The sequence below is a fragment of the Pantherophis guttatus genome, chromosome 6 (genome assembly GCF_059756535.1).
Source record: "Pantherophis guttatus breed Tessera chromosome 6, ASM5975653v1, whole genome shotgun sequence".
Taxonomy (NCBI): domain Eukaryota; kingdom Metazoa; phylum Chordata; class Lepidosauria; order Squamata; family Colubridae; genus Pantherophis; species Pantherophis guttatus.
Window position 1 is genome coordinate 44,349,312 of NC_142068.1, and position 13,662 is coordinate 44,362,973.

Sequence of the window (13,662 nt, forward strand, 5' to 3'; positions counted from 1 at the left end):
AAACATGTTCCTAATGTTTAAAAGATCTTAATTCAACTGGGAAAATTACATTTTCCATAGCAAGCAATATCACTGCCAGAATATTATATTAGTTTGAAAGATAAATGTTATTTTACTGTAGCTTTCAATTTCCAACCAGGCCAAATAGCGATGTTATTCATAAGTAGAAGATTTATAATAATGAACGCTAGATTTCCATTTAAATTCTGTATTATGTCAGTAAAATGAGGACCTAGATTTTGGGGGCAACATGCTGACTTTGTAAATCACTTAGAGAATACTGTAAAGCACTATGATGCAATATATTAGTCTAAGTGCTATTGCTATCTCAAACACATATGTCAAAAATCATCACAACCTCAAATAACTGCTTGGAATTTCCTAGATATTGGCTGTCAGAAATAGCTGGCCCCAAATAGCTATTGTCAGTCAATATGGAGGATACAATTAGCCCCACTGCTATAAAGATGTTTTAACCTGTGAACTCTCACAGTTTTGCCCAAACATTCACAGTAACAAGCAGCTGATAAGCAAACAAATCAACCTCCAACATCTACATCAACTATCCTCTTCAACATTTGTCCATGTACTCAAGCCATTCAACATAAACATTTGGCCTTGATACCATATAAAAAAACCTTACAAATTGTTATTGGACTGTATTAATTTATCCCCGTCGGAAGTACATTTCACTTAGTACAGTATGTTTCATGTTTAAACTTAACTGAGTAAGTATTGCACAGAAGAAAGTTGTGAAGGACTGTACTGTAACAATGCAATATCTAGACAAATATATTCATAAATTGTATAAAAACTACTTCAATAACCACCATACAGCTATGAAATCAGGGGTCCTTGGTGCTCTCTGATATTGCTTGTTTTCTTGCAGCTGTTTCATTACCCAAATTTATAAAATCTTAGGTTATGTACATAAATAGTTTCAATGAGGTGCATTAGCTTAGTTAAATTTTAAAAATAGTGGAAAAGTTAATGGTCTGAAAAACAGAGTTTCAGTTAAAGTATTTTGACAACTAAACTTTTAAAAACGTTACACATTTCTACCTCAGCTTATATTTTAGAACAATTGGCAAAAATGATTAGAATATAAACAGCACATTTTTTTACTATTTATATTAACTTACACTAATTGATATATTTCATTTATATGTGTATAAATAATTACAATCTGCATTTCTTTGGTTGCAGTTGACCTAAGTATACATGAGAACATCAGTAGAATTTTGGATGAATTTACTGATGTAGTTTATTTCTGTCAGGCACAAGCAACCAGATTCACATATGTAGCGTTCAAGATGACTACTTTATTGTATTCTGCCTATAATACAAGAATCTCCCCAGACTTCTCTTGGGATAACAGATAAGATCCCATGGAAGGGGCGGGGTGTGTGTCAGCCCTAAGTGTTTTGTAGCTACACAACTGAAGACTAATTCCCAGCATGAGCCCAATTCTCTTGGGTGGCAGTTCCCCAGCACTTTCATATTATTTTCAAATGCTCATTGCCATAGAAGTTCATTATGAATTGAGAAAAATGGTCCCTGGAATTTTTAAAGGACATATCTTAGGAGGAAAACGATGGCCAATGAAGGACAAGGCAACAATAAAATTTACAAGGTGTGTAAATTGCGGGTCGCCGTCTTCATCTCATTCCTATGTATCTGCTGCTGGAAAGCTTCAGATGTTGTTTTTCTGGCATTCTGAAAACTTGGGAGAGCAGAAAAGTCTCCCTGCTCATCATACGTTACCACTTTAATAGTTCAACACAGCATTCCCACACAGCTAACAACGAGTACGGTTAATAATCACAATCAGAGTAATAGTGCCAGCAAAAAAAGATACTATAAAGAAGTCTAGTGATACAACTTGAAGATTTTAAAAAACTCCTTAAACAAAATCCCAACTCCCGGAAGAAGAAAAATTAAAAGCGGCACACATCAGTCTTCTTGGCCACTAGTCCAAGTCGTTTAAGTTACAGCGGATGCTGTAGGTGAAGAGCCGCTCTCGGGCTTGGCTTTGCCAAGAATACACCGACCAGTGCAGCACCGCCACTGCCGCCGCCGCCGCCGCCGTCTCTTTCAGGCATGGGCTTCTCCCAATGCCCGCCCCTTCTCCGCTCTCCGCCTGCGCAGCCGCGCCCCTCCGTCGCCCTGAGAGAGGACGGAGCTGATGGCGGCTGCGCGCTGCAGGTGGTGGCCTCGCTGAGCGTTGGGTTGGTTAATGCTATCAGGGACTGCCAGCGGCGGCCTTCCGGGGTTTGTTTGTTTTTTTTAAAGCAAGCCGGTGAGTTGTGCAGTTGCAGCCGAAGCCCCGCATTATCCCTCCCGAGCTGAGAAGGGGCAGGCTGGTGCGTGAGTTTGGCGAGCGCCCCCTCCGGCTCGGGCTCGACTCTGGCAAAAGGCTGGGGGGCTCTTGCAAGAAGCCGGAGGCAACTACCTTTGAAAGAGCCGACTAAGTTTGCTCAGTGTCTTAACTTCGTTGGGCTTCGGGACTGGAAAAGCGAAGTACCCCCCTTTACGCCTATCTTGCAGTCAGATCCTAACCCACGTTTACTTGGAAGGAGAAACGCTGAGTTTTGGTGAACTCTTGTTTGGAGCATGCTTTAAATCTGCAACCTTGCAGACTAACTACGTTTCTTGAAAGTTCCCATTGAATTCAGTAGGACTTCCTGTTAAACACATGGGTTGCCCATGCCATTGTAGAGTTATGTTTACCTGTTTCTATTCATTTTAACTGGTTTAAGCATAACTTGATTGCACTGGATTGTGCTGCTACGAGAACAGCTCTGTGTTTACTATTTGACATACTCTACGAGTCCTGTCTGGGTACTTGTTTTTAAATGCAACTCATATTAAAACTATGATTTTGGATGGGGCTTGACCCCAGACACTATCTGGCACAGTTTTGAATATTGATAGGCATGCTAATTACAAAAATATACAAAATATAGTCAGTATTCTGTCTTGATATCCATTTTCCTTCAGTAATGTTTGTTCTGAGGATCCTTACAAGGCGGTACCTAATTATCATTAAGGAGTTCCATTCAGTGACAGTAGCAAATGAGTGCAGTTTTTGATACCCTATTGATGCTTATATTTATTAAATGTGCTTCTGTCTTTGGTGTTCCATGATAACATATCTTAATAAAACTGTTCTGCAATAATATATACCGATGATGTTTTCTATATTCAGCCAAGAAAACAAATGGTAATAAAAGTTAAATTGTCAGTGTCTAATCTCCATGATTGTAAAAGTTTAAATATTTGTAAATGTGAAATTATAAACTTAAGTGTTCAAAAACTGAGTGGATAGCAGTAAAACATGCTGAAAGACTGAGAAGAAAGTAAAATCTGTTTTCATTAATAAAAACCATTTTTATTTGACAGGACTAACTGAAAAACAAAACTTTGGGAGGAATCTAAGAAGCCTTCAGCCAAAGTGCAGAGCATTAAAAGAAAATCAGATTTTGATTTATATGTCTAAGGTAAAAATACTTTGGGAAGATTTGTATTCATTTATAATGGAATACTGGGTCTATGTGATATGTCTACACACTGCATATACATTTACTTTTCAATAGAAAAGAAAGAGGAAAATAAAGCTTAGTTGTAGAACTAAAACAGGTTGCGGTTTTCATAAACATATACAAGTATTCTTACACCTTAAAATGTCATTTAGTGGCAGTCTTTTTTCCCCATTTTTTTAAAAAATGAGTCCGTATAACTTTTCCATATAACTTTTCAGTGACCATAGCAAAGAGCAATCTTTGGCTATAAAATATTGATTTATTTTAGAATTCTTTACCTCTTGTTCAGACGTGCTGGTCTTTTGTTCTCAATAAGAGAACTGGCTAATTCTGTAATGTAGCTTAGAACCTAGAATTTACAAATGCTATGTATCTGTTTCTTTCTTCTATTTCTCTAGTGAAGAAGATAACAATGTCAGGTATCAAGAGGACTGTAGAGGAGATGGACCCAGACTATGAAGAGATCTCAATTGCACCTACAAACAAACATCATAAAGCATCAGAACAATCTGGTAAAATTTCTTTAAAAAAACGAACAGTATGTAATTAAAAACTAAGATTAAAACCAATCTTAAATCTCAGTTTTTCCACTTTTTCTTTCACAACTGTATAGACATGTTTCATTGTATTTTTGTGTGATGTTGATCTTGGTTCAACTCATAGTCCAAGAAACACCTTTTCCAATTTCATTTTGGGGTAAAAAATAAAAGTAGCATTTAAGACAATATGGGAATTGATCATAAGTATAATGAGACCTTATTGATTACTAAAACTTTGGCTAATATATATATATTACACTAAACATAATATAACTTGGGAATCCAATAATAGTGATTTATAAGTCATTTCTATGGCTTATTACAATTCAAAATTTAGTATAATGTGAGACTCCAGCATTTTATGTTTATGTAGATCTTAATTAAAGATTCCCAGTTATGAGTGACAATCAAGTCCTCCTGTTTCTAAATTTTCTTTCAGCAATATTTAGATTTCAAAAATTACAGTGTTACAGTGTAAGTTACAAGTTACAGTGATTCCTTGAAATAGATGCATTATCTTTACATTATTTGTGTATAATCTGATGTGGTTTTCTTTCAACAACCTGCTCAATCTGACATCACAAACATTTTTAGCTTACATGTGGAACATTTTTTTCAAAAACATTGCAAACAGTCTTAAATATCTTGAACATAAAAATCTTAATTGTATGAACTCTTTTTACATAGCTCGAGATGCTGCAATACAGAAGATTGAAGCAATTATTAAAGAACAGTTTTCTATAGAAATGAAAAATAAAGAACATGAGATTCAAGTGATTGATCAGGTATATAGATATCATGTTTATTATAAATTGAGAAATAGAAGCAGGGATTTGTACAGCCATTTCTTAAATGGATTTTCCTTTTGACAGCGGCTGATCGAAGCAAGAAGAATGATGGATAAACTGCGAGCCTGCATTGTGGCGAACTACTATGCTTCTGCTGGACTCTTTAAAGTTGGGGAGATAAGTAGTGCACATGTGAGTAGTGGCAAGTTACCTTGCCTTAATCTATATCAGGATTTCCCAAAGTGGTCAGTGTTGAACCCTTGATTTGATGGGATAATCCATTGACGTCGTTATTTATAGAGCTATTGCTTAAAGTAGTATTCATTAAATAATATTCATATAATGCTTGGGAGTCAACATTAACAACCTGAAACTTCATGAAGGGGTCACTGAACTGAAGTGTCAGGGAACTCCTGTTCCAATTGTTGACATTCATGTATTTAAAAATACAGGTTGCAAAGAAGTTGTTGGAAAAGAGTACTAGTCATAAACCAGGATTGCGTTTTAGATATTTTTAAACTTTATTCTGGCTAAGCACACTAGGTATTATGGTATGGAAGGTTGTAGATCATATATTAGTGTAACTACTTGAAAGCTTCCATTAAAGAAACAGAACTAAACTTCAGTAGGAGCAAACTTGAATTTTAAAAAAACAATAACCTGTTTTTAGTTTGAGACAGATTTTTAAAAATAATAAAACACCAAACTACAATTAATAACATTGAGAAAAACAATTAAAAAGACTATGATGGAAAACGTTTATATCATGAACAAAGCAACTCTTTAAAAAATGACCAAAATTGAAAGTTAAAAATTCTTTTTCTTGTCTCTCTCTTTTCAAAAAATTTCAGGTATTGAGAAATAATGCCTGTTGGTAATCTACTGCTGCAAATCAGAAGCAGATTTATCTAGTTGCAAAGAAGGTAGAGAGTGAACTAGATAGCTACCTTTCCTGTGAACACACTGTTAAACAAGTTTTAGTATTCTGTGTCAACCTCCAAAAATTATATGAATGAGCTACTTATAAGAGCAGCTCTGATGGGGTTGTAGTATTGCCATCTGATGTTTTTATTTTGCTATTCAGCCCCTAGCTCAGTGGTAGACATACATGTTCCATGTATCTTTATCCTGCTGTCTCCTTTTTAAGAGGATCAAGAAGCATTTACTATGAAAAGCTACAGAGATTCTGATTGCAGCTGTCTTTAAAATAGAACTGGGCTGAAAATATCTCCCAATGTCTGAAGGATTTGCAGTAAATCAGCAACAATTTTAACTTCCAGGTTTTTAATAAATAGATCTGCTTCTTCGAGTCCTGCATGCCTTTAGATATAATCAGTAGTGGAATTGTCTGTAAGATCCATAGATGTGTCTTATGTACCAGGTTGTAGATGGATGAATTTAGGGGATTAGTTTTAAAAATCTGCAAGACTAACATCTGCCCTCCTCATTTATACTAAAACAAACAAACAAATGCTGTTCTATTTCAGGGAATAAAGACTTGTGATTCTATGGTTTTTAACCATCCAACCATCAAGAAATTTTTAGAATCTCCATCCCGATCATCCTCTCCTGCTAATCAGGGCTCAGAAACCCTGTCAGTCAATCATTCAGAGAGTGAATCTTCTCAGCACATGGAATATATGTTGGGAAAAGACAATGGTAGTCTGGATGTGGAAGAAAGAGTGCCAAGCAAACTTGACTTGACTCTGCGCAAGAATGCTGGACAGGTGATACAATACCAATGTGTTAAAATAATTTTCAGAAACAAAAGTTCTTTTGTAATAGCATGGCAAAAGGAAACCTGTTTCCTTTATTGGAAGCTCTATAAATACCACTGTAAAGAACAAAACAATTTTCTACCTACCGGTATTTCCTGTTGGTGTAATCATATGTATGTGAACTTTTCCCTATTTCAGCAGTAGAAAGGTTTACACATTTTTTTAAAATGCTTGCAACTTCCATCAGAAATCTTTCTCCCTGAACATCCTTATATAGATTTATAAACATTCCATCTTTAGGGCATTTCTGGTGTTTCAAGAGAATATGAAGCAGAGCTGAGAAAGGCTGATTTTTCAAATGAAGAGCATTCACGATTATATGTGAAGAAAACAATAGTTGTCGGTAATGTTTCCAAGTAAGTATTCAAAGTGGGGGGGTTTTCTCTCTTCCTATCCACTCCAAATATGGATTGAAATTAGAAGAGGGATGATCAAACTATGGAATTAGTAAAGTCCTTGGTGCCCTCGGTTTGCTTGCAGACTTTTCATTATCCAAGTAGATAATGTCATCAGTGTTAATATGGAATCAGTAAACAAACTGATTTCCATTCTGTTCCAATAATATATCGTAACCATTATTATTAGACAAACCTGTTGTTTCAGGGAAAGACAATCCATATCATTCTTTCTTTATAGTAGTTTTGAAGGCAGAAGGCAACTAATGGGTTGGATAATGTTGATTGGAAGTGCTCTGAGTACTTAAAGAGTTCCTGCTATTCTTAGCTCGTCCTCCAGCCCCTGTATATACTCCATTCTGACATTTCAGGAGGCATCTACTATGTCAAGTAACTTACTGGAGTGCCTCACCATAGCTTCATATGACACACCTGGCAATGGGACTCAATGGGACAATATAGTTAAATGATTATGCTCAGAGTTGCACTAGGCATATTTCCCCCTCCAACCTGTATCAGAGAATTGACTGGGTAATGGTGCTTGAAGCCACAGTAGATCGCTCTAACCAGCACTTCCCAGGACTCCGAAAGAAAGGATGGTGGAGGAAGTCTATTTGTTTTGCTACATGATGTTTCTATACATCTGTTTGCTAGTCATCTAAAAAGGACAGTATAATCTTTCTCCTTCTGATGTCATTCTTTATTTTTTCTTCCACTGGAAAAAATCCAACAGTAGCATGTTTTTATTTTTTCCTATAGGTGAAAAGAAAAGGAGGGCATTTCCTAGTGTAAAAGCAAGCATCTCCTCAATATATAGCTTTTTTTCATTACCATGATTAAAGGAATGACCAAGCATTTTGTCAATGAAGAGTTTTCCTGAAGAAACATTCTTCTCTGTCACAAAGAGAACCATAACAGCCTTTCCACTATTTAGGATTGCTTAATTAGTGATGCAGTAGAATTAACTTTGGTGGATTTATTTTTTTTCTGTCTTCCAGATACATTCCTCCTGATAAGAGAGAAGAAAACGACCAATCCACTCATAAATGGATGGTGTACGTAAGAGGTTCCCGACGAGAGCCAAGCATTGATCATTTTGTTAAGAAAGTCTGGTTTTTCCTTCATCCCAGCTATAAACCTAATGATCTTGTTGAAGTCAGGTAACACAGATTTCATTGAAATCACCTGAATGCTCCATATGTTTTCTGCAACTTCCTCATCTCTTGTATCTGTTGGTAACATTCTGGATAGAATTGGTCCTTGAAGTAGAAAATGCATCACTTAATGATACTCCTTGGATCCAACATTATCAGTGGCATAGCATCCCCAAGCAGGCTCAGTAACTCGGAATATCTTTCTGTCGGCTCTTCTGGTTTCTCAGATACAGCATTTCCTGGATATAAGGATTTCATTTCATGTATTTAGTTATTTTAAATTGGCATGACATTTTCATTATCCCCGTTTTAAGACTCAAATATTTCTTGGTATTTTTTTCATTTTGTTTTTTTTAAATATTTGTTAGAAGAAATAACTAAAGCCTCCAATGTCCATATTTGTAGAGAACCTCCTTTCCATCTGACAAGGCGGGGCTGGGGAGAGTTTCCAGTGCGGGTTCAGATTCACTTTAAGGATAACCGAAACAAAAGGATTGACATTATACACCATCTCAAGGTAATACTGTAGTGTTCCATGATACAGTGCCTAGTTTTGTCTTACATCTTTTTTTGTTTGTTTGTTTACTTTTTCTCAAAGAAATAGTCAGTCTGGTTTTGGGTTTTATAAAGTAAAATGAACATAACAAATAATGTTTATGAAAGATATCTGAAATTTTAACACGATTGGGGGGGGGGTTTCCAATGTTGATCTATTACACATGCAAAGTATAGCAACCATATATTCTTGTAAAAAATAAAGGGCAAACCTAAAAATGGGGAAATCTAAAAGAGGTCCATAAGGGTAAAGAAATTTTGTTTATAATTTGTTTTACAAAGGAAAATTCAAGAGCCAGAATCAAGAAAATAAATAATTCTAAAGGATTCCTTTCTGAAATAAAGAACTATAATAAAGTGCCTATGGTCATATGTGTACTATATGTGTGCACATATGGAACTTCAAATAATGTTAAATGTAAGGGTTTTTTTTTACTAAGATGTATGTGCAGAAGTCAGCAACGCATTACTTAATAATAAAAAAAATAACACCAGATATCATCTATGGGACATCCAAAATTATTTAAATTACATTATTTTTTAACTGAATATGCTTTTTTTAAAAAAATACAGATTGCTTGGAATTTCAAGCAGAAATACTGGAAAAATACAAAAATTTTAAAATATTCAGTTTTTTAAAACATCCGTACCTATAATGATTCTCAGTGCATAAATCAAAACATAACCAAGGATTGTTTCTGTCAGATTCAAGAATTTCCCTCCTCCCCAGATAAAAAGGAAACCATCCAGGAAGATCCTTTTGTGACTGTCACAAATTATAGACTGTCATCTTGCAATCATTTGAGGATAGGCTGTCTGGTGATATTTACTTTTTGGCATTTTCTCCTCTCAACGCTCAGGAGGTGGCTACTATTTTTCAGGCTTCCTTTAGCTGCCAAGATAACCCTTTCAAGAATAAATTTCCAAAGTTATAAAAGGTCAGAGAGATAGGTTTATTGTAGAAAAGCTTTGAAGCCATTACAGAAGAATTCAAGCAACTGCAGTGTATCAAACACAAGCCCTACTTAGTGAAATTAGGATTCGCATTCTTGTACCTCTTCTGCTGTCTGGGCAGAAGCTAGATGGGCTAGAATTAGCCTGATACCAAATATTCCCTCTCTTAATTTCTCAATCAGTGAGTGACCTAGACTGCCTTCAGCATTTTAGTATTCCTCAAACATTGGGTAGTTTTAATCCACTTTTAATTCATATATTTGTTCTTTCCAAGTATTTGGAAGTAGATCTAGCCACTAGACGATACATGTTTGAACAGGAGGCCTATTCGCTATCTGCCTCCTGGTTTAGTAACAGACAGGTTTGCTATGAAGCTGCTTATACATGGCTGTGTAAGAACCTACTGCATTGCTTTGGCACCTGTTGAAAACATATTTTGCTATCCAAGCCTTGAGACAACTATTTCTCATCTTATATCCATTAATGAGTATGCATTTTCTGTTTTAACGCTGTTGCTTTATTTTGAGTTTTAGATTTGGCTGTAAACTGCTTAAATATTGTTAAAGCTTTTAATAAAACAGCATGCAAATATTTTAAATGTACAAATATCAACCCAACATTGGGGCAAATGAACAAGAATTAGACCATTAATAAATACTCTTTACTTGACTATTGAAAAAAAGTTATCTATGGATGATTTTAAAACACATGCATAGCTCCTTGTAACTTAGTAGTTATACTAATTTACTTTTACATAATACTATTTTCTCTTGGGGGAGTCTTCTGGGGGAGAAAATGTCCTTGGTTAAAAACTCATTTGCATTTCTTTTGCTCTCTTTGGAAATTTAAGATTTATTGCCATCCATAAAGCTGTTTACTAAATGTCGCCATCTCTCTTGCTTCCCACATCTTGAAATTATGGCGAATCCATTGTGCATATTAATCCTGCCTTCCTGTAGTGAATTGGAGCTATTCCTGGTGTTGTATCACCTGCAAATCAGAGGCACATAATGGAGATGCTGAGCAACTCCATGGGCTGCTATGAAGCCTTTCTCCCTTAGCTGTCTCTCATTGTGACCCTGATTCATTGCAGTTTTTTTAATGCTTCATTTCATGTAGTTTGAATTCATCTTTTATACTGCATTGTAAGATTCCATTGTCTTGAAAGACATTGACTCAAGTCAGAATACAGTGCATCCTTTTTTTTTCTTTCTTTCTTTTTTTTTCCATATCCAGTGAAAACAGAACAAGTACAAAATACTTGGAGAGAACAAATGCATAAATTCAAAGTGGATTAAAACCAGCCAACGTTTGAGGAATACTAAAATGCTGAGGACATTCAGGTCACTCAGTGATTGAGAAATTAAGAGATAGAATATGTGGTATCAGGATGCTGATTTTTTTTAAAAAAAAAATGCTGGATTTTTTTATTATACATGATAAATGATTGTTTAAAAATAGTTAAAACAACACAGCTTTTTTAATATCTGAATTTCGTGAAGAAGCATCAAGGTTTGTATGTATTGAAATGGTTTAACAGATAATGTGTGTCAGAAATAGGATTTTTTTAAAAAAAAATCTTATTTTCTATTTCTTACAGTTGGATAGAACATATACTGGTCTACAGACACTAGGGGCTGAAACGGTATGGTTTGTTTTTACTTTGCTTAACTTTTTAAAATGTTGGTAAGAAAAATGAGAGACTTTCTTGTTTTTTTTAAAAAGTGTCCACAATAAATATCTTTCAAGCAGCCATAATGCCAAAATACAAAGTCTATTGAATTTGTGTATTATTAGCGACAGAAGCTTGGATAGGTCACAAACAAATATGAATGGTACCTCACATTGATAAATTATACACATTTTGCTTGAATATAACGTTTTTGTAATCTGGGTAATGTGGCCTCTGTGTGTCACTGGACAACAAATCCATTGTACTGGCCAGCAAAACCAATGGTGACAATTGTTGAAAATTGCAACATCTGGAGCTCCACATGCTGTCTATCCCTAATCTAGAAGCTTTAACAAATGGAAACTTTGTAACCTGAGCTAATGTTGCAGAATCCTGGTGGATTTTTTCTTGTGGGTGGAATATATAAAACACACCACCCATATCTTTGAAGGTGGTTCTGAGAAATAAACCTGAAAATCTGAGAGAACGTGTGCTTTTCGCCATGTTGTTCTACATATACTGCATTGTCTGGTTCTGTTAACCTTTTGAGGCAGTCCAGAAAACAAGCACAGTGAAAGGTAGCTATATTTTTATTGAAAGATTACATTAACAGAACCTTGCAAGTTTAAAAGTATTCCTTCTCTCCTCTTCTTTTGCTCTCTGGAAAATTAGGGAAGTCCCTTCCGAAACACGTCCCTTGCCATCTCTGCTTCTGTGGAGTTTTGCATGACAATAGTCTAGTCTGTGAGTCTTCCTCCTGTCTCCCAAGTTTATTCCCACATACTATTACAGGTTCACACCAGAATTCAGCAGTAAGTCACAATTCTCCAGGCACTTAACTCTTCATTTTGAATGCAGAGGGCCCAGCGTTATATATATTTTAATACCAAGGTGTTATGAAGCTCTTTGAATATACTTGACTAAAAAAACTACAAATAAAATTGTCAGTTGCCCAACAGTAGTTTTCCTTCTCTTTTGAAAAGGTTGTGGATGTTGAGTTGCATCGGCATTCTCTTAAAGAAGAATACCAGTCGTCAGATTCTGATCTTTCTGACGCTCCTAACTCATTGCATTTGCCATTAAATATGCCAGCACCTATGAAAGCATCTTCACCAATAAAACAAGTAAATGAATCCATCACAGAAGTTTCTCTTGAAAAAGGTAAATGATATGTGTCCTTCTGTCTGAATCGAGATTATATTCATGCGTTGTTGAACAACTGGGAATCTCAGTTTGATTGGAGATTTCTCTCAGGGAAAATTTGTCCCTAATTATAAGTAATTTCAATGTCAAAGACATGATAGAAACTCAAATCATGTCCTTCTAAGTAGGAAAATTCTTCAGTTTTTTTTTTTAATAAATGAATCAATTTCAAGAGGTTTTCAGCAGAATGAACCATTTTTGCCCCATATTTCTGTTTAAATTGATATATTTATCAAGAAAACTTTGCACCTTTCTTGTCTTCTCCTTTACATTTCCACACCAGGACTCAGTGCTGAAGCTGAAAGGCATACAACCTTTTATGCTCTGCCATCATCTTTAGAACGGACTCCCACTAAGCTCCCAAGTCAGAAAGTCGCTTTTGGCTCCCACAGCAACTCAGCTTTTCAGCCAATTGCAGCCAGTTGCAAAATAGTGCCTCAGGGTCAAATCCCAAGCCCTGCTGAGTCTCCAGGCAAGTCTTTCCAGCCCATCACCATGAGCTGCAAGATTGTGTCAGGTATGGATAATTTGAAGGATATTTTAACATCCTTTAACAAGACTGGAAAACATTTGAAGTAGGTGTTCCACAAAGCATGTTTTTTTCATGCATAACTCTTTCAAGCAGTGGCTTCTTTTAGAAAGATTGTACAGCTTCTCTTCCTCAGGATTCTGAGCATATGTATGCATACCCAGCACCTTTGCTTTGCTTGGAGTCCCAGATGATTCATACATGCATGGGCAGAAAGGGACAGTCTTCATACAGACAGGACTAATTCTTTTAGAGGATATGGCTTCTTCAAGTAGATGCACTTTATTCATGACGATGCACTTTCTGAAGTGCCTTTTTCAGTTGTTTTGCTTGGGCATATTATGTTTACATCTAATGAAAATAAGCTAGTTTACTTTGCATTGAAAATGTTATATTTATTTGGGGAAGGGGTGAGGAGGGGCAACCGTGGCAAATATGCTGCTGGAATAAACCCTGGTTTGTGGTACTACTTAGTGGACACTGCTCTCCCTCTTCCTCTCCATCTGACTGACTCACACAAAAGCTGTCCATCTGAGGGAGGGTTACTTTTACT

General features: G+C 35.8%; 1 protein-coding gene across 3 annotated transcripts in view; it reads left to right on the forward strand.

Annotated features, from left to right (window-relative positions):
- Positions 1-2,128: 2,128 nt before the first annotated feature.
- YEATS2 (YEATS domain containing 2) overlaps positions 2,129-13,662 on the forward strand; it is a 39,532-nt gene continuing 27,998 nt past the window's right edge. Inside the window, exons 1-12 of one of the 3 annotated variants that reach the window (XM_034439802.2) lie at positions 2,129-2,299; positions 3,403-3,500; positions 3,941-4,054; positions 4,769-4,866; positions 4,954-5,061; positions 6,357-6,596; positions 6,888-7,003; positions 8,041-8,202; positions 8,602-8,713; positions 11,306-11,350; positions 12,361-12,538; positions 12,864-13,097. In XM_034439802.2, coding sequence (XP_034295693.2) covers positions 3,955-4,054; positions 4,769-4,866; positions 4,954-5,061; positions 6,357-6,596; positions 6,888-7,003; positions 8,041-8,202; positions 8,602-8,713; positions 11,306-11,350; positions 12,361-12,538; positions 12,864-13,097 — 1,393 coding nt within the window. In that variant the 5' untranslated portion in view covers positions 2,129-2,299; positions 3,403-3,500; positions 3,941-3,954. Of the gene's footprint in view, positions 2,364-3,402; positions 3,501-3,940; positions 4,055-4,768; positions 4,867-4,953; positions 5,062-6,356; positions 6,597-6,887; positions 7,004-8,040; positions 8,203-8,601; positions 8,714-11,305; positions 11,351-12,360; positions 12,539-12,863; positions 13,098-13,662 lie in introns of all 3 variants that reach the window. The other 2 variants (XM_034439803.2, XM_087872762.1) reach the window with 2 other exon arrangements.